Below are 26,868 nucleotides of genomic sequence, written 5' to 3'. Positions count from 1 at the left end.
GGGGCATACCCCCAGGGGGGTGCAGGAGCTGTGCAGGGGAGGGGGGGCAGCTCCTTTCCCCACCCTGCCTTACTGGCAGCCGTGCATCCCAGCCAGTGTCTAACCCAGGGGCCTGTCTGCATCGTGTTCCCTTCCTCCATGGATGATTCATACTGAGGACTGCGGTGGGCCACTTAGAAATGTTTCTGGAGCTGTAACAATAACTGCCTGTACTAGGGCAGATGTGAAGGTATTTTTTCCTAACTTCCCATGGAGACGAGAGCGGGACAGCTGATTCAAACCGCAGCCACCCGCAGAGCCCGCCCAGAGGTGATCCCAGCACTGCAGGATAGTCGGCTGGGGAGTTCAACAAGCATCTCAACTGAGATGCTTGGCCCAGGAGAGAGCATGACTAAGAGGAGGACATGAGACACGGGGGAAGCAAGGCAGTGCCTCTCTGTTACAGAAACAGGACATGAATGTGCTCTGCAGTCTGGGGAGCAAGTGACTTTGCATGCATCCACAGGGAAAGGTTGCAACAAAACCCTGGGATGTACAGATGTGGCCTGGGAGCTTCCCCAAAGCTTTTATAGCTGTCTTAGGAGATAAACAGAGTATTTGGGGAGCACTGAACTTGGCAAAGCTGGATGAGATGTTTGATACTTTCACCACCAGCCCTGCCTGCAGAGCAGCATCCCTACATGCCCATGGGGAGGGATGCTGGACATAAGTAGAAAGCAAACACAGCTTACCTCTGCTGCTGCTGATCACCATCCCTCTGCACTTGGTCTTCTGGAAACAACAGTACATACTTGTGTAGGTTTGGTTTTTTGCAACCAGAAGGCAAATGGAATCTGCACAACCATTTCCCATCCTCTGAGACCTCGGTGCTCTTCTCGTAACATTTTTATGCACTATTTAATAGATGAAAAGATTCACAGTATTTCTCAAATCCACGGCATTCAGTAATAGGCAGATATGTGATGCAAAAGCAATATATCTCTTCTTCTGTTCCTTACAGTTTTATGTGAGAAGTTCTGCTGGAGTCCTCCCAGATCCCGGCAACATCTATGCTACCAGGTGACTTTTGAATATTTGGAGCCCTTGAAATTCAAGTCAGACAAACTTCTCAAGAGATTGTGGAAAACAATTTATTTGACAAATTTCCAAAGTGGACAATTTTTAGTAAAACACAGGCATAAAATAAAACTAACTTGTACGATTGGGTTTTGGATACAGAGTAAAGAGTTTGGGATGCTGATACCTCGCAATCACTGTTGCTTTCCCGGAAGCGCATGAATTCATAGCAAGAGCACCAATGGAAGTGCTGAAACAATCTCACCCAGCCAAACCACATCTTCAGCGTGGTCCTGGAAACAATTGTGTAAACACCAAGGGCCCACATCACCCATGTAGTGATAGCACCTTTGTCAGTATATCTGTAGGGTGTGAGTCAAAAACCCCAGCAGACAATGGCAGCCTTTCCCTTGACTTATCTGGGCTGTGGATGAGGTCCTAATTTGATATATAGTACAGTTAGTGGGTTCCCCTGGGGTCCAGGTGCCTAACTCCTAGATGGTCCTATAGAAACTACACCCAGAGAGCTCACTGGGAATTAGACAGCTTGGCAATTTTGGAATAAAAATAAAAAAAAAATATACATATTAAAAAACCCACTAACTGGGCTCAGAGAGATTTTCCAGAATGGAGCTTGGACCATAACACAAGTCATCAGGTTATTCATGAGGTTCCTGGTTTCACTGTAGGACCATGAGATCAGTTAGTGAAGGAGTGCAGTTACATAGCTTCTTTTAGGGTTTCCTCCCTCCCCGGTGCTGCTGTCCATCTTTCATTTGGTCGGTGCCCAGCCTCCCTGCCCTGAATGGGTGTCAGTGCAGAGGGATGCTCCACCACCTACCTCTACCTCAGCCCTGGGAAGTCAATGCCCCATCCCATGGCACTGGAGGTCAGAGATGCTTCCACCCAGCTTGGGTAATGTAGTCCAGCCCTCTCTTGCCAAGCATGGGAGATATAAACCAAACCTGCCAGCCGTGACAATGATCCCCTCTCAAAGCTTGCTGAAGCGTTGAATGTTTCACTTGTAGCACAGCATTGGGTTAGGACCATTGTGAGCTGGGCAAGTGCTCAGCTGATGTATGAAAGAAAGAAGCAAATGAACATAAAACCCTGTATCTGAAAAGAGCATAATCAGCCTTATGAGACCAGGCTAGTCTTTAGTGGTACAAAATTCCTCATCATGATTCTTTCTTGGCAAAAAAAAAGTGGGATGAGGTTGTTATTGGTGTTCTGACAGCTTATTGCTAGGTGTGCTTGTGTTTGCCTGCTGTGGGGAGGGAGAGGCAGTCACGGACAGGGAGGGAAGTCTGAGGCTAACAGAGTGGAGATGAAGATGATGAAGCAGGGGGAGAAGGAAGGGGACTATGCACAGCCAGGCTGTGGCACTATGGCTATCTGCATAGACTCAGATTCCTCAAGTTGGTCAAGAATACTGTTATTTTTTTTGTTTTGTTTTGTTGATTTTCATTTTAAGGCAAGACAGAAGCAGGTATGGCCTTGGCAGAAACCCACCCAGATGCTCAGTCAACAGCTATCTTCCTGGAGACAGTTTGGTAGAAGACACCACGCAGCAGAGAGGTATAGTCAGGCACACGGAAGAGGTGGCGCTCCCCATAGACCACATCATAATCTGCGCTCTTCCCTGTGACCAGGACACGGATATTGGGCTCATTGGCTCGGTTGCCCACTGCCAGCACGTAGATCTCGATGCCAGCCTGCTGAGTTTCCTGCACAGCCCTCTCAATGGCCTTTGCAGTGATGCCTTGAGAGTTGCCATCAGAAAACACCAGCACCCTCTTCTTTGCCCCAGCACGAGATGACCGTTGGTACAGCCCCGTGATGTACCGAAGGGCGGCATTGACGTCTGTGGCATCGTTAATGAACTCCATGTTATCAATGGCTTTGGCGATGACCGTGTAGTTGTACTGGAACTGAGCTTCCACTTTCTGCTGGTTCCTGCCACTGTACTGGACGACTGAGATGCGCACGGAGTCATCGGCAGGCTTGCCAGCCTCCAGGAACCGCTCCGCCAGCCGCTTCACGAACTTCTTGGTGGTCTCGAAGTTCTTGCTCCCCACGCTGGTGGAGCTGTCCACCAGCAGCGTGATGTCCGCCGGCCCGGCGAAGGTGACTGCAAGGGGAAAGGCCCAGGGTTCGTTACACTGCGCTGCTCCTCCTGCCTTGTCCACAGAAAGCGGTGAAGGCACTGGTTGTCTCGCAGGCTTCCTGCCTTGTCAGAATTGGGAAATCCCCACTCCCTGCGTATTTGCTAGCTTGGTGTCCTCTACCCCAGTGCTGTCCCCCATGCTTGTCCTTTCACTCTTTTTTTTTTATTGAAAGGCTGCATTCCCACATACTTGCCTGGCTTGGACAATCTAGTGACAGTTGTTGCTTAAATACAGCGTTGTCCTGGCACGCCTGGGGAACCACTTCATCTCCCTTGGCTAGCTTCTTTCCATGAGGAGTCTGAGGATTGTATACACTTCTGACCTGGATGTGTACCCCACTAAAGTCCTCCCTGTACTCACTTTTCCAGAACCAAACCTCCCTGCCATGGTGCCGATTTTCCCTTGTGCTCCCACAATCACATAGCAATTGATCTCATTACCTGCCTCAGCTAAAGCCTGGGGGGGCTAAAATCTGGCACAGCCTCCTCTCTAGGTTTGAGGTGCCAGAAAAGCAACTGACTAGGCTTTTTCCCCCAGGTGCTTGTGGCTGATATTTGTATGGAGACCCTGCAAGTGCCTGACAAGGCTTGCTTGCTTCTCCAGCCTAGGAGCCTCCCTGTTGTGAGAGGTGTCCAAGCCATGCATCCCCAGAAACACAAACTCCCGCTTTGCCCACCACAGCACCCACAACTCCTTCCTGTGGCACAAGGATTAAATACTCACTTGGGCAGGTGTAGTCCGGACATTTCTTCTCTGTTAAGAAAATTAGAAAGACTAATGTCACCAGGGAAACCACTTCTCCTATAGCTTCCCTAGGGGCAAACACTCACCTCTATCACAGCCACGCTGTGCAAGGCACTGTGCAGAGGATATAAATGTGCACCAGAAAGTGCAGAGGTAAATGTGCACCAGAAAGTGCAGAGGTAAATGTGCACCAGAAAGTGCAGAGGTAAATGTGCACCAGAAAGTGCAGAGGTAAATGTGCACCAGAAAGTGCAGAGGTAAATGTGCACCAGAAAGTGCAGAGGTGTGTGCTTAAAAAATGCTATGGACAGATATGTCCTGCAGCAGGAGAGGACCTAGACCCAGCTGGAAAGTGTTCTGAGACACGAAGTGTCTCTTGTTTAACTAAACCTTGGATGCCGTTCTCTTCCCTCACCACCTGCTTAAGAGCATGACTGGGGGAAGGCAAGGGAGGGCAGCCTGCGTTCCTCACCACCTTCCTGACTGCCTCCAGCCACATCATCACCTCACCCACCTTGGCAGACGTACGAGGTGATGTTCTGCAAGAAGGTGTCATCCAGGAGCTCAGCATAGTTGTCCCTTTGTATGGACAGTCCTGGCCTGGTCGGTCTGCTTAAACAAGCAATGTCATTCAGGTGATCTGGATTTGGAGGGTTCCGGAAAATGTCGCCTATCCCAAGGGAAACCACCTGCAGGGAAGTTAGAGTCCATCACTGGATGTGTTTGTCATTTAACACATTAATAAAATTGAACGCCTGTCACTTTGCAAGAGTGCTTCTAGTGACACGTGGCTCCCCTGCCCTAGCCTTGGGTAGCAAAGACACGGAGATCCCCAGAAAGCCTGCACTACTCTGATGCACAGCCGCTGGGCAGCGGTTCCCTGCAGGCAGGGTGCTCCCCCTGTGCCCTTACTGGGGTGACATCGCATAGGGAGCTGAGCGGGGTAGGGTCCCGCAGCGTGTCGGAGCGTCCGTCTGTGATGACAATGGCAACGCGCTTGTCAGAGGTGAATCTCCGCAGCAGGTTTTCCTTGGTGAACTGCAGAGCTTCTCCAGTGTAGGTACCCCCAGCTATCCAATTCAGGTTCTTCACTGCCCTGCAAGCACAGATACCAGTGAGCCTGCGAGCCCTGTCCCATGAATACTGAAGGAGCCCCTGGGAACATCTCTGACACATTTGTGAGGCAGGGCAACATCCCTGCATGGGGCTTTGGGTGAAAAACTGGCAAGCTCCTCAGCCTCAGCACCACCTACAATGTCACCAACGACTACTTTCCACTAAAGAACATTTAGCATCCTTGCAGCTGCGGGAGCTGCTGGCCTGGAGATGGAGGGTGTGAGGTAGTAGGTGTCCCTAGGTCAGGTCTCTGCATGATGTGTTGAGACCTGCCCCCCCGACTCACTGTTTGAGTGCCCCGATGTTGTCTATGTTGGCATCCCCCATGGCCACCAGCTCCTGCGTGTTGTCATGGCTGTACTGCACAACGCCCACACGAGACTCCCCAGCTTCAAACTGTTGGAAGAAACAGAAGCCAGTTAGGGCGAGAAACCTCAGGGGGCCCTGGAGGCTCAGAAATCCTGCTGGTGGTTTGTACCAAACACTTTTGCAGCAGCCTTTGCTGCCCCTCCTCTGCCCCATTCCTTGCAGGAGCCCCAACAGGACTGGATGTACGTGGGGACCAATTCAGTGAGCCAGGCAGTGAAACAAGACCCAAACCCAGGTATCCCAGCTCAGCAGTGCTCAGCAGTCTCAACACAAACCACTGGCCATGGTGGGTAGCTAGGAATAGATCTGTTTTCAAAACTTCTGCTTTTCTTCCAGCACAGTGGTTTTGCTGCACAGCTCTGGCCTTTCTGCTCATTACCGTCTCTTTGCCAGCTGAAGAGACCCACGTGTGCCCACATGAGCGTCCAGTGGTGTGCTGGTGTGGCTTTACAGCCCTTGTGCTACGGATGTGTCTGGTTATACCTTAAGGAAAGGCTGGATCCTAAACATCCCTTCCAAACCACAGAGGTAAACGAGATTTCCCACGCACAGCGGGTTATCAGGGAAGAGTTATGGGCATGAGAGTTTGTGTCCCTCTTCAGACTGGAAGACTCACTACTGAGGCAATATTGCTGTTTTGGGCTGCAAAGGTCCTTTTTTAGTAGTGTGCTTAACTGGTAACCTAAAGCCAAGCTTAGGGAAAAACAGGGATGCCTGGCCATCAGGGAGCTAGGGTGAGTTGCAACACACCTCATGTGTTATCTGCTCCAGCCACCTGAAATTCTCATCAGCACAAGGAGACTGATGGATCAGGCAAATGCTTTATGAACCATCTGCTCTGGGACATGGAAGAAGAGTTCACAGCCACAGCAGGCAGAGCCTCTTTGCCCAGAAAGAGTGAAATGTCTGTATTTTGGGATAACAAACTGCTGTCTCATCTCCGTCAGTCCATGCATCTGGGAGAAAACAAGACCCACCTTGGTTACACACTTGAAGCTAAGCCTTGTGGAGGCTCTTTGAAATGAGGCATCTCCTCATTTTTCCGCTTGCAGTGAAAAAATAAACACATGGACAGAAGTATAACCTGGCACTCGGTGGAAATCTCACCTTCACACGCTCATCCTTGCTCAGGCGGTCGATGACTTTGATGATGAAGTCCTTGGCAATCTGGAAGTTCTGCAGGCCAATGCTCTCCGAGCTGTCCAACACGAAGAGGAGGTCGACGGGACCGCAGGTGCACTCTGCAGCAAGGCACAGGAGTGGAGGGGCTTGTGTTTTCTAGCTGAGCAGCTGGCTCAGAGCAGCCAGCTTTGCAGGGAGGCATACCAACGCAAGCAGCTGATGTCAGCCTGGTTAGTCCTGCCCAGGTGGGTGCCTGTGTCCCACCTACCCGCAAAGCATGCTACATAGGAGACTTGAGAGTCAGCTTACTAATTTTTCCATTTGCATTTTGCTCAGTGCCCCTTATAAGACACGTAGCGTTTCCAAGCTGTAAGTACCCTTAAAACACCCAGTAATTATTCCAAAACCCATTTCCTCATAAGCCTCCTCACTTCTTCCATTCACCCAGCCCAGGAGGGCAGAGGTGACACTGGTGGGCCAGAGGAGGAGGCTGACTCAGCTTGCTCCCCTCGTTCCCATAGCTGAAGGACATCATGTGCCCTTGGCGCTTCCCAACTTGGCCCTTCCTTGGACTGCAAACCCAACCCATCGAGACAGCATCAGAGAAACAAAACCCCAATGCATTTCTCTGCAGGCCAGCACAGGATTTGGAAGGAGGAGGACAGAGCTGGATCCACAGCATGATCTGAACTGACGTCCCTTTCAACTGCAAAAAGGGGGGAGAAAATCCTCCTGCAGTTCGCTGGCACAGGGCACTGTGATAACAGTTTTCCAGTTGTAGGACCCAGCCACAGCAGCCTCTGAATCGATGCAGCCCCCCCCAGGAGGGCTTGCTGCCCTCCCCTGCCTTGCTCATGTTCAGTCCCCCCTCCCAGGCTCTCACCACAGCTCCGTAGCAGAAGGCAAGGTGCAGGGAAAGGGAAGGGTGCAAGCAAGGAGAAGGGCTAGGAAATGCTTGCAGAGCAGCTTTGCCAAGTAACACTCACCGCAGCAAGCTAGAGGAGAAGGGAGAGAAAGAGAGAACATTAAAAGGCTTGTCACAAGGGTTTCTCACACACTAACACAGACTGCCAGTTTGTGTTTCTGCAAACCTAAAGACACCTGGTCCGGACCATTCTAGCTCATGGAGGTTTTCCTCCCGTTTGAAATATCCAGATGTCACTCCCGTTTCAGATTGTGGTAGCACTGCATGCAGCTGAGCCCTGTTTCTGCACATGCTGAGACATAGCTATTTAAATAAAAATAAAAACTAATCCTGGAGGGATTAAGGAAATTACCAGAGGATGGAGCTCAAACTCAGCCCCCTAAGTACCCTGTGTCCTTCCAGCACTTTACTGCTGGCTGTGGGCCAGAAACCCTTTGCAGCATGCATGTACTGCTGCTCCCCATGGCAAGACACCCCAGAACAGACCTCCCCTTTTCTGAGGGGGAAAGTCAGGCCCTGCTATTTAAGAAAAAAAACCATTGTGAAATGGTCCACACAAAGATTTTACACAACTTTGCTTGTGTTTTCCCTGCAGGGTAATCGTGTATGTACAGAGCCACAGACACAGCAGATCACTGCAGCACACACAAGTGAAACGCAGTTGCACAACCTGCTCTAGAGATCGAGCTGGAAGGCCCTGGGTCAAGAGGAAGGACAGCAATGTGCAAAAGATCTGCCTCTCTTGAGTTGCAGTTCCAGCTGCAGGGAGGACCTCCCAATCCAAGTCTCCCCCAACTCATTGACTTAACTGTGAGTTATGGAAGGGGGGCGATGCCCATGGCACCCCCCTGCGTGCTGCCTGGGGGCCAGAGTAAAAGCAAGGAGCTGAGCAGGGCGGGAGGAGAGGTACAGGGATACTCACAGCACATCTTCATGATGATGTCCAAGATTTCACATTCCTGAAAACAGAGGTAAAGAAATGTTTGAATAACAGTGGAGGTTCCCAGGTGCTGGCCACCACCCCAACCCCCCCACCCACCGCTGCTGCTTTGTGCCCTCAAAGCAGGTCCTGATCTGGAAATGGATGATGTGCAAGTGGGGTGCACTACAGAGGGGACTGGCTGGTGATGGGCCAGCACAAAGGAAACCTGGCCAGTGAGACTCACTGGGACAGTAACGGGGGGCAGCCACCACCCAGCCCCAGCAGTGACTCCCTCCCAGGAGCCATCATGTGGGGCAGGGGAAGGACAGACCAAGCAAGCAAGCAGTACCCCAATCCCATCCCACTCACATCTGGTCCTGGTGGCCCCACAGGTCCTGGTGGTCCCTGTTAAACAGAAGCGTGGAGAGAGCAGTTACAAGAGCAGCCCAGTCCTATCCAGGGCATGCTCTGCTGATACCTTGCTAAGCGATGCAGAGTCTGGAAAAGTCTCTCTTGGCTTCCCAGTTGATGGCTCCTGCACTGGGTTTTCAGCAGGCACATCTGCTTGCTTGCATGATGCCCTGGGGCTGCACGGGCGTGGGGTAAAGGACACCCACTTCCATGCACGCAGTGCCTACCGAGGTGGGAAGGCAAGCTCTTTCTGCAGGCAGTGAGCGCACACACTATGTGTGACATGGCTTGGCATTGCCCCCACAGCACCCAGCAGGTGGATGGGTAGATGGATGGATGCTGTTTTCTTGGGAGATGCCTCTCCCGTAGCCTCCAGGCCAACATGAGGCAACACAAGCAAGTGGCGACTCAACATGAACTGAAGGACTTCCAGGTTCAGGACGGCCACTTCAAAAGGCTGCTTGCCCGTACTGAACCTGATCATACAGGAATGCTTGGCTCATGAAAAAGCACAAGCATCTGCATTTTCTGCTCTGGTTTGGGATGAACATGGATTTCAGAGACCCATGTCCCAGGCTGCAGCAGCAGGTTTTCAAACTGCCTTGCTCCCGCTGTGAGCAGGGCCAAGCACCGCAAGCTTGTGGCGAGTCCTGCTGTTGGGAGCTCTGTCAGCCTGGTACACAGCACTCATCACTGCAAACCCTGCCAGGGTCTTTACTTACCGGGCGACCTTCAGGTCCCCTGTGGCCCTTTGCTCCTTTGATGCCCCTGGGGCCAGGGGTTAGGTTCTGGAAAGAAAACAAAACCAAATTCCACAAATTCATGTGTGTCAGAGTATGGTACCTTCCCCTCCAGATGTCTGCTAAGCCCTGCTTAACCATAAAAATGCTATCTGAGTTTGCTATATCCAACCAAATGAGCTGGGACTTGGGGGGGTCAGGATGGACACTGGGAAAATATCCCTCTGCAGGGCACGGGTGCAACCTGGAAGCATGCAAAACCCTGCGGAGATGATACCTACCTCAGCCTAACAGATCTGGAGGTTTGCCAGCCATAAGCTGTAGGGCACAAAATTAACATCTGGAGAGAGGTCCCCTTGCCACAGACACCACTTAGCAGCCAAGGGTGCTTGCAGGCTTACGAAGTCCGATGGGCGCTGACCCACAGGCAAGGCAGCGTCCCAGACCCAGCTCAAAGCACTGCGTTCACAGAGAAAAATGATGCAGCTTTATACAGATTACTCACATCATTGCCAGGGTCTCCAGCTTCTCCTTCATCACCTTTAGGACCAACATAGCCTTTTGTTCCCTGAAAAACAGTATGTACAAGACTCCTGTGGACAGCTGTTGTTAGCATGGTGAAGTTGGTGCCGGCATGCAGTGACCTTGTGAGAGCTGGCTTGAGAAGTGGATGAAGAGCCGTATATAGTCTCCCTAGCACCAAATTGCAGTGCTCTCAAGGGAGAAAGCTTCTTAGGTAGCTTTCACTGTTACAGCACCATCCAGCTCCCCCCCTGGCTGGAACTCCCAACCCCAAACTCTGGCTCTGGGGCTGCATTGAAGAGCACTCAGCCCTGGCTGCTGCCCTCGGGTGTTACTACCAGCACACCAAGGCACAACACTTCCACCAGGAGCATCCACTGCAGGGAGAGGTGGGCAGAAGGAAAAGAGGGCTTTGGAAGAGCAGGCTGCTTCAGGGAACCCATTTCACCATGCAGCTGATGGAGAGGCTCTAGGACCCAAACTACCGGCCAGGGCAATTTCTGTAGGGTGTATGAAGAAGCAGCACACTTACATTAATACCAGGGTCACCTCTGTCTCCTGGCCGCCCCTGAGGATGAAGAAAAGCAAGCTTGTTAGGTTGGACAAGCAGGAATAATGGTTTTACATTATTTCAGAGCAGCAGCACAAAAACTTACCGGGGCACCTGGGAATCCAATCGTGCCGTTCCCAGGAGGACCATCCTCCCCCTGGAAAGGAAGGAAGAAATATGTGAGATAATAAAAAGCAGATCCCTTAGATAGCATGGCAGCAGGGTCCTGCCCTCCTTGGACAGTTTATCTCCACAGCAAAATGTCTGTGCAAAAAATAGGTGACTGGTGGGTTGAACACTGGCACCCGCAGGTAAAAAGGCCATCTTGTTTCTGTGTGACCTGTACAGCCACTGAAAGGAGAGTGATGTTATCAGTCTCAGAGACTGGGGATATGGCCACAGACTGGGAACAAACTGGGAAGTATCAGGTCTTTGTTGCTGGAAAGTATGTCCCAAAATATAGTGCTCTGAGCTTGCAGATGTGATGCATATTCAAAAGCTGGCTGGTTGCAAATTTTCCCAGCATCTCATTTGTGTAGAACCAGCCTGTTGTACATCCTTTCCATATGGCATGCAATCTCCCCAAATACCACTCACCCTTTCTCCCATCAGGCCAGGGTCTCCAGGCAGCCCAGGTGCTCCAGGCAATCCCTTCGGGCCCTAGAAGGAGCAGAAGAACCATTCAAGCCTTGCACACTCTCCTTTCTGCTGTGAAGATGATGCCTTCCAAGTCACCCAGCTACCATCACAAGCCCATCATACATAGGAGGTGTTTTGCTTCTACAAGAGCAATGCAAAGTCCACAGCTGGGCTTGGGATTCAGCTTGGCCCCTGCCCCGGGGATCAAATCTGCAGGCAGATTCAGGTGGTTACCCTTGGAGAGCGGCTCCCCCAGTTTCTGTGATGGGAAGCTATGTGACTTGTGGTGTGGCTCTACCATCTCCATGAAATGGCCCCTGGGAGGTGGGGAAAAAGGCAGCCATGGCCTTAAGGACCCATGAAAAATGCCCCGAAGTGTCTGCCAGGAAGCTAGCACCCGAGTTTGTGCCTACAACAGATTTTCAAGATCCAAGGGATTTGGAGGCAACTCTAACGGGCAGCATCTCCCTTCATTCCCCGCCCCCAGAAGATGTGGTGATGAAGCAGCACTGACCTCATTGCCGCGAGGGCCATCATCTCCCCTGTAGCCCTTGGGTCCTGGGGGTCCAGGCTCGCCCTAGGGAAACATAAAGAGCTCTCACAACAGGGACTTTGTCTTGATGTTGCTCCTGCCCTGAAGGGCTGGTCCCTTCATTTCATGATGCGGTGGGTGGGGGCATCTGCCTTGTGCCTTCCACCCATCGGTGAGTCACCTCCGCCTCACAAGAAAGGACCTATTGATAGGGGTTAGGGCAGGTGGGGAGATGCTTCAGGAGCTGTGCCTGGCTCCCCCCGTGCAGCCCTGCCTGCACAGGCTGCAGCTCCCCACGCTTCCTTACACCCTGCTTTCCCTGCAGAGCTCCACTGGAGGCAGCCCTGGCCAGGTCCCTGCTGAATGCAAGGCAAAACAAGAAGCTTTCTGGGCCAAGGTGTGACACTGCAGACATGGGTTGAACACCATGTGCTTTCAGTGACAGCTAGGCTGCAGGAGGGAAGAGCCTCTGAGCAGAGCCTCCAAAGCCCTGAAAGCCATCCCTCTCCTCCACACCTCAGTCCAGTAACGGAGGACTGGGTGGGGGAGAGGACCAGAGGGGCAGGGATGATGCTTTCCAGCAGCAAAGCACAGCTGGGTCACGCAGTGGCATCTCATCAGCTGTGACAGAGGTGCCCCCAGGGCACAGAGCAGTTCTTGGTGGAGCACATCACCCTGAAGGTGACACAGACCTCTCTCCACAGAGGCCCTCCCCGTGCTTCTAGGCTTGGACACGTCTGGGTCGCAGCCAGGCTGGCAGAGGCCCTTCTGGGGCTCCAGGGAGTTTCTGTCCTCAGGAGGCTGCAGAGCCTTGACAGCATGTGCTGGAACGGAGCAAAGCTGTCACTCTGCCACATCCCATCTGGGCAGCGGCCGCTTGCTCTGTCAGCTGCGGGTCTGACCAGAGACAAGAGAGGAGGCGGGAGGAGAATTTTTTTTCTCCGAGAGCTCCCACAGACATCCAAGGCAGCCCCTCCACCTTTTGCTCAGTGCCAACAGCCCTTCGCAGGGTTTACTGGCCAGGAGATTGGTAATGGTGGGGGGTAATGATTGGGTGATGATGCTCTTGCCTACGGGTCCAAACACTCCATCAAGGCAGCATCTCATGAGGAGCTGGGTGTGCAACCAGTCCCCAGGCAATGGAGATGACAGAGATGGGCAGAGGGAGGCAGAGAGCTGTGGCGGGATAGAGTGATGGCTCAGCAACAGACCCCTCCAGCATTGCTGCTGTGGGCAGCAGGCATGCCAGTTCAATACTCCCGACATCTGAAATATTTCCTGCGACAAGCCACGTTACTGCAGGCAGAAGACAGCACTTGCTCAATGGTACCTGAGCTTCAGCATAGCAGCAACGCAGGCCCAAGAATTTCCTCCGTATTTTCAGTCCATCAGCAGCACCTCTGACCTTTTGGGAGCTGCCTTCAGCATGGTGGCTCAGCCTAACCCAACTTTGCTGGTTCTCTCACCACCTGGAAGCTGAGATCCCCTCCAGCTGCCGTCCCTGCTCCTCTTTGCATGACAGCGGCTGGGAGAGGCTGGTGCCAAACATCCATGCATGCTGCGCATACCCTTCTTCCAAAGAAAGGTGTACATGAGGGCACAAAGGGCTTAAAATTACACAGCGCAGTGCAGATCACTGAACTGCTCAAAGGCATGTGACCTTATTTCTGCACAAAAGCCCAGAAGAGAAAAAGCTGGAAAGGAGGCACAGAAACTCATGATCACTGAAATCAGCCAAAGCTGGATCCACAGCACCCTTGGCTCGCGCTGGCCGTGCGTGTCCTCGCTGTAGCACACAGCACAAATCCCTCGTGGCCCCAGAGGAATTTATGAAGATGCAGGATTTCAGGTTAGGAAATCTTTAGCAGTTCCCTGTTTGCTACCTGTCTAGGTATGTTAAGAACCGCAGGAGGGATGGGCACATTGGTCAGGAAGAGAGTGTGACCACCAAACCTGCCCACGAGGATCGGGGAAAAAGCATGCTGACCTTTAGCTTCTCTGGGACAGAAAGAGGATGAAAGGGAGTCACAGGTTAGCGGGAGCCCTTTCCCCTGGCCAAGAGAAATATGGTCCCAGAGCCAGAGCTTGCAGATAACGTGGCTTGAAAAACACTTGTGTTTGCCAAATTCTTGCTCTTGCCTAAGCCAAATTATGCATTTATTTTTAATTTGGATGAGCAGAAGCATTCTTCCTTAGCTTATGGAAAAAACGTCCTCACTTCACAATGGCTTTTGAAATCTCGCTGGTGTGGTGGAGACGCTGGGGCCGTCACTGGTCTGGGCAGGCATCAGAGCTGCTTCTGTGATGCTTCCCTCTCTGATAGGGGTTTGACTGAAGTTCAGTGCTAGGGAGGGAAAGCTGGTGTCCCGCAGGCTCAGTGACACAGCAGGAAGACCATTCTTTCTCCTTTCTCCTCCTCTTCCTCCCCACCAGTGAAAGCTGCCTGAAGGCAGGATCTGTCCCATCCTGGCTCCCCACCATGCTTGCACAGCTTCATCTCCCAGTCTTGCATCAAATCTCCATCTTAACTCTGTCGTCTTCTGCACAGTACTTCTCCTGCCTTGAACTTGAGAGCGGCTCCAGCCTGTCCCTCCTTCACTGCTGTCAGGCTGCAGCACCAAGTCCATTACATGCACACATCCAAAGAGCTGCCTTCCTACCAGGGCCACCTCCCAAAATGACACCTGTCACCATGGTGGTGCCCAACAAGCTGGATGCTGCCAGATGCTTTTTGGTTGTGGCAAGAGCTCAGCTACAGACAGTAGGATCTGGATAATCCTCTTGTGTGAATTTAGTGCTCTTCACTAGCACAAGATAGGCTTGAGGGAAGCCCAACTTCAGGCAAGCACAACCCTGCCACAAGCATGTCCTTTCCTCCAGCTGCAGCATGGTCCAGGTCTGCTGTGGGGGTCACCCATACTGGGGACAATGTGAATGCAACAGCAGACCTTTCATGGCTGTCCTGTACGTCACATCTCCTTCAGGGGTCTTCAATACTTGGTCAACCGTAAACGAGTTCAAAAGTTGTCTCATCTTTGACTGCACGTTGGTCTCCATGCTTCACCTCTTGTGGAAGCAGTGTTCCACCAGTGTGGCAACGTTTATCTCAATACTTCCCTGTATCTTGGGCTCTGTCAAAACTCTGATGGTACAGGTAGGAGGGGAGTTGTCCCACAGAGCCCCAGCCAAGGGTGATGTCAAAGCATGCTTGCTCAGGTGCAAAGATAGCATTGGCCACTGCAATCAGTGCTATTGCCATGGAGGATTAACCCAGCAACACCTCCATGCCCAGAGTTACCAACTGGGAGCTATGTCATTGGGAAGAAAGAGCCTTTAATTGTGCAGGGGACAGGAGCCTTCCCCAGGCTGGAGGTAGCCAGCTCTGCTCTCCAGAAAGCCCGCAGTGTCTGAGATCTGGTTTTTGAGGCATATGAGAACAAGCAGACCCCAGAGATCAGGAGGACCAGACCTTGCAGCAAGTAGACTTGAGGAGCACTGGCTTTAGGACAGACTGCCTCTGCAGATGCCAGGGGTGTCAGGGACACTGCTGGGAACCTCACTGACACAAGATGTCTCATTGACTCCCTTGACCAAGGTGAGTAGCATCTGGCCCCAGGCCTGAACATTTTTTGTGTCGCTGTAGCTTGCACTTGCCATTTTCCAAATCTGTCAGACACGTTGACATCTGTATCCATGGGACTGGGAAATGGTGTGGAGTTTGTTCTGTCCCCAGCCCAGCAGCCAAGTCTCCATTTTTTTAAGCCCTGTTCATATTCTGAGTCCCTGCCCCTTTTCACCAGCTTTGCTACCTGGTCTGGAAGATGCTGAGAACTTGCCTCAGGATTCTGTGGCATCAGTTAAACCCCCTACTCCACTCTCCCCACTGCCCCAACCACTTCTACCTGGGATCCAGAAGGTTAATCCAAGCTCTTACCTGGTCGCCAGGTGGTCCGAGGGGTCCTTCCCGCCCTTGGTCACCAGGTGGTCCAGGTTCTCCCTGAAAATGCACACAGAGGGCATGAGGAACTCAGAGAGGGACAAGTGTAGGGTACAATGGGGAGCAGGGATGCAGCACTGACAGCACATGCTGGATAAACAGGCAGTCATCCAAACAAGGAGGTTTGAGGCAGATTCAGGAGCTGGGTCGGAAACTATCAGAGGTGTGTAGAGAGAAAGATGGGCTAACATGGCCTCCTTGAAGCCATGAACACGGCCCTAAGATGAAGACCTTCTGAAGGATGGGAGTGCTTGGCTCTGGGTGGCACGTTTCAGCCTGTTTTGTGCCAGAAGAGAAAATGCCTGGGGAAATCCATCTTGTGAGGCTTCTGCAAAATGCACAGACTTGGCCTGGGCCCCAAAACCATGTAATGTTTTTTCCCAGCCACACTCTGCAATCACGGCTGTGTTTCTAGAGCAGCTCCTGCCCTGGGCAGTCTGCACAGAGAGGAGCTGCTGTCCACGCGCATGGACACTCCAGGCTAGCAGCCTCCTTCCTCCACCCCTCTTCCTCCAGCCTGCTGTCCCTGCAAAGCTGAAGGGATTTCCAAGGCACAGAGCCAGCGGATGGGGAGGGACATCTTCACCTCTCACTTCTGATGCTCTCCCCTCTCCTTTGCTAACACTCAGCACCCTGAGCCAGGTTAGGGTTGTTTGCAGAGAACTGACAGCCCAGGAGAGCCTGGAAAATCTGAGTCTGAGTGTTTTTGTACTCCAACAGCAGCAATGCCCAAGGGCTGGACACGGCTCCATTCTACTTTCACTTAACCAATGTGGAAATGGATAGCCTTCCACCAGTCCAGTAGAGTTGCATCCCAACAGGGCAGCAAGTCTGCCAGACCGGGGCTGGCTCCGGGGCACCTTCTTCATCTAGACCCATGGCCATGAGCGAGCAAGCCAGGAAGGCAAAAGGAGAGTCAGGAGGCACAGCTCCCCATCCCTGCAGCCCAAGGGCTTGCTGCAAGCTCCTGGCAATTCAGAAGCAAGCTTTCCCCGCTGCAAAGTAGAGCATTGCACCTCACAAGGGTGCACAACTGCCAAGCACAAAATTGTGCACCTTACAGCCAAGCCACCCCCAAGATCAGCCAGCACCAAGTGCTGCAAGACAAGTAGGTGAGCGCTCTGCCTGCAGCCCTGGGATGTGGGGCTGGGCCAGCCCCCCACCTGCAGGGAAGGGAGACATCCAGAAACTTCCCATGACAGTCACACCTGACTTAAAACTTTGAGGAAAGCGGCTGGAAGCTAAACGACCTAAAGCTGTCGTTTGCAAGCTAGAAGCTTCCAGATGCCTAAGCCAAACAGTAAATATAAAACACAACTTCCAAAGGGTGCCGGTGGAGATGTTTCTGGCAAGATTATGCAGCCTTGTGCTTGGACTAAAACTTGGAAGGAAGCAGCTCATCATCTGCTGAACGGTTTAACTCCAGGACACTGGCGTGCCTTCATCTCCTGCGCACATCTGCCCCGCACACCATGCACATCGGCCATGCAGCTCCCCAGGCAGTAAACAGGAAGGGGCAGGTTGCCAGTAGCCCCCTGCCAGAGCTGCCCCCTCCCCCAGGCAGACCTCTGCTCCCCTTGCTGAGCTGGTGGTGGGTACTGGATGTCCTCGCTGTAGGGACAGGGGAAGACCGATACGGTGGTGGCTGCTCAGCAGTGCCGGCACACGGCTGGCCACCCACTGGGATGCTCTGGCTCCCGCCGCCCCCACCCTGCACAGCAGCTCCCCTCATGCCTCCGCGGTGTGCGTGGCGCCTCTGCCACTTGCCACATGTTTGTCCTGGCCTGCCGAGGGCTCCTGCCTGTTCCTCCCATGCTCACACTCGGTGACTCACCCCAGAGAGGCCGAAAAAATACTTTCCTAGTGACTCCCACCCAAGAGGGGAGGGAAGGGTGTTGCCCCTTCAGTCCACACCCACCCATGCACGCTGCCCACCATTAATGGCACCCATGGCCTCCTTCCTGAGCCACTGGTACCCCACACAGCCTCTGAGCACCTGGAGAAGGACACTTTGCCTCTTTGCTCTCCATAAACCGTTTTTTCAGCCACAAGGCAGGGCCTGACCACTCTCTGCCTGCTCTTGGCTTGCTGGGCACAGTCTCCTCTGGGTTTTGGCTGTTTGGTGATTAGCTGCTAGCATAAAGGGATGATTGCTGGAGGACAACGGCAGGTCCTCCCCAGGCCGACAGGTAAAGGCACTAAGCTTGCCTGCTGGCCCACAGGCTGGTGAAGTTAGCCCACTGGGCATCTATTTCCAGCCCCTGACTGCCAAGCATAACATCATTTGCAAGCAGACATTGAAAGCCACTTCGTGGCTGCAGTTACCAGCTCTCCTCTTGGCCCACGGTCGCCTGGTGAACCCGGGGGTCCTCTTTCTCCATTGCTGCCCTGCAAAGAGATGGTGAGAACACAAAATCAGGACCTGCTCCGAGCAGGAGCAAAACCCTCCCTCATTGCCCAGCTCTGAGAGGGCTCACGTGCAGCCCTCCTCCTCCTCTGCAGGGTACCAGCCCCTGCCCGTGCCTTGCTGGCGTGGTGCCTGGCAGCGGTGCCCTCACTTACCCGTTCTCCAGGAGGACCATCCATACCTGGAGCGCCCTGCAGAGAAACAACAGGGGTGGTCAGGCGGTGGGGATGGCTGACAAGCATGCACAGGGGGCATTGCAGGCAGTAGCAGAGGACTCACCTCATCACCTGTCTCTCCTGCTGGTCCAGGCTCACCTTGGTTTCCAGGTGTGCCCTGCACAAGCAAGCCACGGGGTACAAATAAGACAAGTCAGCAGGTTTCAGAGCAAAGCCCTGAGCACTTGTAGAACCTTGGGCAAGCCTGCTTCAAAGCCAAGGCTGGAGCAGGGGACCTCTCCTGCTCACAGAGGACAGGGGATGTTCATGCACGGGCACTTCACCCACCTTCTCTCCAGGGCTGCCAGGAATCCCCTGTCGGCCTGGTTTTCCGTCGTCCCCAGGTTCCCCCTTCACAAGAACATAAGGCACCGTCAAGACTGCATCCAGTGCCCGGCAGTGGATTTTGGCTCCCATGGCACAGAGGCTGTCAGGAGCCCCGGTGCACCCCAAGCACCTTTCTGGGTTGAGGTCTTTCCCCCGCGAGCTCCCCATCCCCAGCAGATTGACCCCCACTCCACCTGGCCAGTGGGTCACCTTTTCGCAGAAGCCCCCCGGTATCTCAGGGATGCTGGTGGGCACCCACTAACCTTGGATATGCTAGGAATCACAGTGGCCAGATCTGGGGATCACACCAGTGATGGGCACTGTCCTTTAGCATAGGTTTGTCCCCAAGCAGTGCAAGGGGGTCAGCGATGGGTCAATTGCCACCTCTCCCTCTTGCAGGAGAAAGGTCCCAGCCCCCCTCCTTCCATGTGAAGCTGCGCAGAGCAGCTCACCTTTCCTCCCTTGGGTCCATAAGCACCAGGATCACCCTTTGGTCCAGGCGGGCCTTGAGCTCCCTGTTGAAAATAAAGGCAGCATCACTGAAAACCAAGCCAGCATCACTATCTGTGGGGAACTGGGCATCAACCAAGCATCCCAGCAGCTCAACCTGCAGCTTCCCAGTGGGATGAACAGGAGGCACATGTACTCAGGAATGATTCAGGGATGATGTGGCACTCCTGCACCATGGAGCTGTGCAAGAAACACTGTGGCCACATTGCTGAAACGCTGCAAAACTGAGCATGCTTCTGCAGCTCAGAGGAAAAAGGTAGGAAAAGATTGCTTTGGTTGGACCTCAATGATACTGGTGCCACCACGGATATGTCATCCTGGCAGCATGAAATAAGCAGGGAAACTAGAAAAAAGCAATGTCAGAATAATGTTTTCTGGAGCTCTCCAAAAATTTCCAACATTTTCTGGGTGGCTGGTCACAGCAGGTTGAAATAGGTTAATTCTGGGCTTGCCTGTCTGGCACTGAGCTCTCCTTTGCCAAGTCCTGGTGCTGAATGGCCTCCAGCCAAACACTCCCACATCATGCAGCTTCCCAGGCAGCCCTGTGCACTGGGCAGCAGCTTCCAGGCAAGGGCAAGGCAGACTGCCCAGGGGACACCCCCAAGGTGCCGTGCCAGGGATAAGCATGGCATGTCTAGGGACATATTTCCAAGTGTTGCAACACCCTCCCACAGCTCCCCTTCTCGGGGGCTCCCCATTTCTGCACACCACCATGCAGACCTGCTGTGCTGGTTCATTCTCGTGCAAGGGGCACCCACAGGGTACATACGTCAAATCCAGGTGAGCCTTTGCAGCCAGGTAACCCAGGATATCCAGCTTCACCCTGTCAGACAGACAAAGCAGCAGTTCCCATGAGTGTTGACTGTGGGAAGACCCCATCCATCATCCCAGAGCCCTGAAAGGGACATCCCAGTCCTGTCCCTGGCTGGCCGGGGGACAGCCCCAAAGGGATGGAGCCCCACTGCCCTACATGGGACACTGGCTTCATTCCCAGACACCACAATGGTTTTCAAGGGAGAAAAGCCAGGGTCCTCAGGCTAAGCAAAGTGCCCCAGAGTAGAGATTTACCTTCATGCCATCGATGCCATCGATTCCACGCCTGCCCTTCTCACCCTGAAAGGAAGAATAGGGACCATGAAGAAGTGATTGCCAAAGACCTTCTCCCTCAAGGTGTCAACTAGAAAGAATAAACTGTGCGAAAGCAGAGGCTGACCTTGGCTCCTTTGGCTCCTCTTGAACCCTGCAAAAGAAAGGAGAGACATGTGAGACCCTCATGCATAGCAGATCCATCCCTGCACTGTGCTACAGTCCCCACGCCAGCTCGGCCCCAGGGTGCAGGCATTCCCTGTGTCCCTGCACACCACCGGTCTCTCCTGTTCTGCCTGGTTGTGCTGCTGCATGGTGCCTGTCTGGTCCCCAAGGCTGTGTCAGCTGCAAACTGGCTGATCCTGTTGGATCCCCACTCCTGGCAGGGCCAGTGCCGGCAGGAGGGATGGATATGTGGGCACATACCAGACCCCAACACCACGTAGCTGCAGGGGCAGCCTGGGGTAACCAGTCAAGGGGACACAGAGGTCTTCCCCTATCTTCCTTGCTGTCCTCACCTTTTCTCCTCGACTTCCTTTGTCACCCTAGAGATGAAAGGAGAGAGGAAAACGGGAGAATGAAAACACTGGCAGTGCAAAACCCGAAGCCCACCTAGGAACCATACCGGTGACCCTGCAGCCCCACGTACCTTCATTCCTTGGTATCCAACAGGTCCCATGTCCCCTTGCCTGCCCTAGAGGACAGAAGCATGGTGTTATGGGGGCAGATACTGTCACCACTGTTGCCGTGGAGCAGTTTCCCCCCCAGGCTCTTGATGTGGGGCTCAGGCCCCCGCCACTATAACCTCCCACAGGAGGCTCTCCCACGCCTTGCTTGCCCAGTCTGGGGGCACAGGATCGTTGTGGATGGCAGAGGGGACCTGCTTTCACTTCCAACATCTCCAGCCCTTCCCAGGGGTGACGGGAAGACGGGTATTTGAGGACACATCATCTGGGATGAAATAGAAGGGTGGAAAATCCTTGGGAAGGAAAAATGCATGGCATAGGGTTTCCAGATTGGGAATGCACAAGATGAGTAACTGCACACTCACATGTTTGGGAGAAACACACCTCCCAAGAATAAATGCACCTAGTGAAAAAAAAATTTAAAAAAAAAAAAAAAAGGAGGGGAGAAATAGTTTCCTTGTGATATTAGCTTATTATTTACGAAAGGTTTCCCTGTAACACTGCCGTGCTTGTTGTGTCAGAGGACGCGGGAGGGAGCCCAGAGTCCACCCCTGGACTGGCACACATGAGTCAGAGACGTGTCCTCCAGGAGGAATGGCTATTTTGGGTGAGGAAAAAGGAAGTCTTGTAGCAACAGGGGAGGGGGCTACCTTGCTGCCCACCAGGAGCGACTGCTTGGCAGGATGGCTGTGGAGGGGCCCTGACAGCTGGTCCTGACTCCACTGACTGGCCCATGGAAACAGGGGGATGCAGGAGCAAGGGCCGGTGAGGATGCATCCAAGAGGTCTGGCCAGAAGTGGCCAAAAAATAGCCCCTGCACAGAGTCACCAGGGCCAGTCCTTTACTTACTGGTTCTCCAGCATCTCCTTTCTGGCCTGGAAGACCTGGCTTGCCTCTTTCTCCCTGCAATGCAGGACATAAATAAAGTTAGCTCATCATCCCCAGGAGCAGAACAATGGACTGTTGAAAAGAGAGCAGGGAGGATGGCAGCAGCAATGCTCCATGGATGTGGGGAGCAGATGATCCTGGCTGTATGAGAGCATGGTGTGGATCCTCATCCACCTCTCCATGGGGCAGTGGTGGGGTGTCAAGGACCCACACCCCACTGGTGTCTGAGCATCTCCAGTGAGCCCATCCCACCACCCTGGTCCCATAGCATGGCCACAGCTGGTGCCTCACCTCATTGCCCGGGTCACCAGCAGGTCCGGGGGGCCCTCGGGGAGGCTGCAGGAGAGAGGTACAGGTTAGACCAGCCACCAAGGCACAGCCTGGGGCCACGGGGATGTGAGGGAGGGGACAGGAGGTCTCAAAAACTCAACTCACCTGGCACTCGAAGGAACAACACTTCCCAGAGAGAAGGAGAAAACAGCATTAGAGGCAGTGGGCAGCACCAGGGCCAGGCTGCACCCTGCTCAGGCTGGCTGGGGCCAGGGCTGTGCCACCAAGCACCCGCTTGGCTATGGGTGACCTGCAGGGGATGGGCTCAGGCACAGGATCGGGGGGAGCGGCGCTCTGGGGGGCACTCACCGATTGCTCTGTGTTATCTTTCTGCAAGAGAAGAAAGCAAAGAGGGGGTTTGAGAGAGACAGTTGAGCCTGGGGAGGGAGCAGGCTGAGGAGAGGGTGGGCAGCACTCACAATCATGTCGATGATGGTGTTGATTGTTTCCTCCACATCGAGCTCCCGGGTCGGCTTCAGGCTGGTAGCGGTGAAGTTGCGGCGGTAACTATGGTCTGTGGCAATGATGTTGAGCCGCTGGTCCTAGGATTGGGGTGTGGGGAGGGCAAACTGAGACCTGCAGGTAACCCATGAAGGACCCATCCCCAGAGGCCACCCTGAGGACCTGCATCCTCCCTCCGTGGAGGGGCTCTGAGGGGCACTCAGAGGCTCCAATGTCACACTGCGGCTCCTTTAGTCCCACTCAGGACCCCTGCAGGGAGCATCCCTGCGACATGATCCCTACCAGGTGGTTGGGGGAGATGGCAACAGAGAACACTTTTATTCCCAAATGTTTGGCTTCATTTGCAGCATCATCCAGGCCTCCGCAGGGCTCCTTGTACCCTTCCAAGGGGTGTCCATCAGTCACCACGATCAGGTATTTATTCTCCTTTTGATGGGAGCCGCTGCAAGGGTTTAAACACAGGATTTAACGTTGCAAGGATTTAACAGATTTAGCTGGAGAAGAGTAGCTTAGGCATCTCTGTACACTCACCCTAGGCAGCGCCCCAGCCTATGGTCAGGGCATGCCACATCCCAGCAGAGCTGGAGCATCAGCAACCTGCCACCCCTGTGCCTGTTTTTGTGCCTAAGTGACCTCCTCTCCCACTCTGGGGGCAGCTCTGCACAATTCACAGGGATGTCCTAACCCAGAAGCTCCCAACCTCCATCCACGATGGTCATACCACCAGCATTGCCCTCTCCACCCGCCCTGGACCCGCTACCTTACCCAATGAGCAGCTCCTCGATGCCCCGCTTTATGGCACAGTCTGTGTAGGTGCCCTTCCCAATGTAGTTCACAGCTGAGACACGGTTCTTCAGCTCACTCTGGCCGCTGGGCATCGAGGTGAGGCTCTTGATGAGCACGACCTCATCGCTGTAGTGCAGTGCCCCAGCATTCCACACCAGGTTGCGGTCACAGCGGTAGTACCTGCATGGACGCACCAGAACACACGCTTTCAACACCTTCATCCGTGTCCTGCTACCACCTCCACTTGCCTTGCACCAGCTTGCCACATAAAATGGAAACCCTCTGCCAAACATCGCAGGGCTTTGCTAGGGCTCCCTGCTCTCCTGCAAGGCCAGGATATGCTTCCCATGCAAAGCCCAGCCATGGGGCCAGGGTAGTTTGTCCAGCAGGTGGAAGGGCAAAGGGGTGCAGCTGGTGGGCATCCATAAGGGTCAGACAGTTTGGCAGAGAGGCTTCCCAAAGCAGTGCCAGGCTGCAGTGGCTGGAGCTGGGCAGGAGATGCTGAGCCAGACAGCCAGGTACATGTCTGCAAAGCAGGTAACCACTGAAACACCCCAATCAGGACTGCAGTGAGTTTTCCACTGCTGGATGTGTTAAATCAGAGGGATACATGCCTCTGAAGGATGCTCTGATTCGGAGACAGATAAGCATGGGAGTTGAAGCCCTATCCTGTGCGCTGTCACAGCCTGCTACCCGTGACTCCCTGGGACAGAGGCATCATGACTACCTGTGCTTTGGCCAATGCACCAAAAAGGGTCTCTTCATGACATTAGGGCCAATTCCCAAGGGATAGAGTTGCACAGCTTCCTCAGTTCTCCAAGCTCATCTTCTCTTTACTCAGCAGGACCTTTCTCAAAGCCACCTGAGTATTGCCTACTGCTGTCACCCCCACCCCAGCGCTGTCAGTTGCCTCGCCATCACCTATGCTGACCACACCATGCACACTGGGGGAGCCAGAGCATGGCATGCATGGTGGTGGCTTGCATAGCCATAGCAGGTAGAGAGCAGCAGAGTGGGTGCAGGGGTGTTTGGGGTGGGCTTGGGAGGTCCACCCACATGCAGCAGGGGCTCTGGACAAAGCCCAGAGCCTAGCTTAGGAGAGAGCCATGCTGCATTGACGTAGGTCTGGCAGGTTGTTCCCAAGCACGAGGCTCCTGGTCACTGAATGCCTCGCAAGGTAGCTCTCCTGCCTGGGCAATGAACAGGTGAGCTGCTAATACCCTCCCAACCTGCCCTGAGGTGGGCACCTTGCCCCTCCAGCTCATGCCGCCACTGGTGCAGCACTGGGACAACCCCACAATGCCCCTCTGGGCACCAGCAAACATCTGCTGCTGTCCCAAAGGGCTCAGAAAGACCTACATGCCTCCAGGACCCGTAGTGCTCTTGTGCATCCCTGGTTTTCCTGCCAGCAGGCAAGCCATGCCTTTGCCTGCAGCTCTTCTCAGCATCACCCCCCTCTGGGATCTGGGAGCTTTGGTGCTCCTGGGCATCCCTGGGTGTCCTCACCCTGGGAAAAGCCAGGGTCAGACCTGGACTGGTGGCTGCAAGGGTGGGTGAGGAGAAGGCAGATAAAGGGCTGGGCAGCAGGGTGAATCAGGGGCACCCACAGCTGGGTTCCGTGCTGCAGGGTGTCCTGAGGTACGCAAATTGCGAGGGAGGGCTTGCTCCATGGAGTGCCCATGCATCTTGGGTTTAACATCAGAAGTGCCCTGTGCTACCCGAGCACCTGGGTTGTTCTGGGCCCAAGCAGCCAGTGGCACAGGGATCAGCGTGGCTTTGGCACTACAGAATAACCACCAGGCCAGCCGGAGGTGGTGCGGCTGGAGTGCTGTGTCTGCCACTCCGGGAAGCCCTTGTTTTCCCAAGGGTGGGTGCAGACAGCTCTGCTAAAGGTACGCTGCTGCCCTCAGCTTGGATGGAGTATAAAAAGGGTGGCCACAGACCAGGAAAGGGAGGAGACACTCCCACGCCCCCTCCCCAGCATCCCTGCTTTCTTCCTCTCCCTCCATGGACAGGCACACAGTGTAGTCTCAGCATCCCACCCGGCACCAGGCTCCATCCCTAAAGCAGCCTGGACAAAGCCCTAGATGTACCTGCTTGTCAACTTATCAATGAACCGGTTGGTGAAATCTTTCACTTGGGTAACCAGGTCCCCAAAGGGCTTCACCCTCAGGGCGACGCTCTCTGAGGTGTCCAGAACAAAGAACAGGTCCACGGGGCAGTCTGGGAAGAAGCGGAGAAGCAGGAGTCAGCAGGCCACCCTGCTGCATCGCCTCCCCAGCCTGGGGTCCCCATGCTGCCCACCCGCAGCCCAGCTCCCTCTTAGCAGGCTCCCAGAATCCGCACTAAGGGTGCCGCTCCCACATCCTCACACCACTCGAGACACGCAAGCACACACACATGGGTGAGGTTGCTCATTTCTGTTTTGGCATCCAGGGTAAGCCGGCTCAAGCTCACATTCAGAAAACATCACTTTGTGGCATTTAGCAGCTTCCTATAAATTTTTTCCCATTTACATTCAAAGCATATCTTTGCAAGACCAATACTGGTTATTATACAAAATAAGGTGCAGCTGCAGCAACCACTTAAAAAAATAAAACCAAGACATGATAGCAATTAATGCAATGAGAAAGCAATGATTTTCTGACAAATTCTGGCACAAACATCCTTGCAGAGGAGAGTAAAAATGGAAATGCCCCTTAACAGCCAGTGTTAAAACCAAAACAGTTCAGAAAACTAAACTGGTATCAACTGTTATCCCCCTCTCCTGTATCCCAGTGCTACTGGTAACACCTGACAGGACAGAGCCGAGGAAAAAAAACAAAAGAGACAAAAAGCACTAAAAGCAGGTACGTCTTACAGATCCTCTCTAAGCCTACGTCGCTCTCCTCAGCAAATGCAACTCTTCCCCAAAACGACCCGGCAAAGCTGCAGCTCTGTGTGCCAGTGGAAGCGTCCACCCAGGAGGGACACAGCAGCCGGATTTCTCCACTGATCCCAGGGAGGAAAACGCCCTGGGAAGCAGCCTGGGCTTACCTTCTGCATTGGCGACTCGGGTGGCGATTTCTGGGCGCTGAGCCCACGACACCCCCCCCAGGAAACCGGCCGGGAGCAGCAAAGTGAGTAGAAAGTCTCGCAGCCTCATTTTGCTTGGTTCAGATTACCATCGAGCTGGACTGAAGAAAAAAACAACAACAAAAAAACAGGGAAAGACAACCCGGCAGCCCAGAGAGGCCGCGGTCCGGAGGCAGGAGTCGATGAAGATATTTTTTTACCGCTTTCCCCCTGGTTTCTGTGGGAGGAAGAGGCAGGAGGGTAAGGGTGAGGAGGAGACTCCTCCAGCCCGAGGACGGAGGGA

At 53.7% G+C, this 26,868-nt stretch overlaps 1 protein-coding gene across 1 annotated transcript; it reads right to left on the bottom strand.

The window, feature by feature from the left end:
- Positions 1 to 1,114: 1,114 nt before the first annotated feature.
- COL6A1 (collagen type VI alpha 1 chain) lies at positions 1,115 to 26,868 on the bottom strand. The gene is made up of 35 exons (XM_037396505.1): positions 26,547 to 26,868; positions 25,604 to 25,733; positions 23,490 to 23,690; positions 23,007 to 23,166; positions 22,682 to 22,804; positions 22,572 to 22,592; positions 22,368 to 22,388; positions 22,224 to 22,268; positions 21,894 to 21,947; positions 21,008 to 21,052; positions 20,877 to 20,903; positions 20,486 to 20,512; positions 20,341 to 20,385; positions 20,042 to 20,095; positions 19,215 to 19,277; positions 18,724 to 18,786; positions 18,500 to 18,553; positions 18,376 to 18,411; positions 18,139 to 18,201; positions 15,751 to 15,813; positions 11,799 to 11,861; positions 11,243 to 11,305; positions 10,752 to 10,802; positions 10,628 to 10,663; positions 10,079 to 10,141; positions 9,556 to 9,621; positions 8,792 to 8,827; positions 8,423 to 8,459; positions 7,562 to 7,570; positions 6,561 to 6,694; positions 5,371 to 5,480; positions 4,881 to 5,064; positions 4,483 to 4,657; positions 3,948 to 3,977; positions 1,115 to 3,187 (listed from the first exon to the last, which is right to left on the bottom strand). Exons 1-35 carry the CDS (start codon positions 26,653 to 26,655, stop codon positions 2,577 to 2,579), a joined length of 3,072 nt encoding a protein of 1,023 aa, XP_037252402.1. The 5' UTR covers positions 26,656 to 26,868; the 3' UTR covers positions 1,115 to 2,576.

The sequence above is a fragment of the Falco rusticolus genome, chromosome 8 (genome assembly GCF_015220075.1).
Source record: "Falco rusticolus isolate bFalRus1 chromosome 8, bFalRus1.pri, whole genome shotgun sequence".
NCBI classification, from domain to species: Eukaryota; Metazoa; Chordata; class Aves; order Falconiformes; family Falconidae; genus Falco; species Falco rusticolus.
The sequence above is the reverse complement of the archived record's forward strand: the minus strand, read 5'-3'. Positions and strand labels throughout refer to the sequence as shown.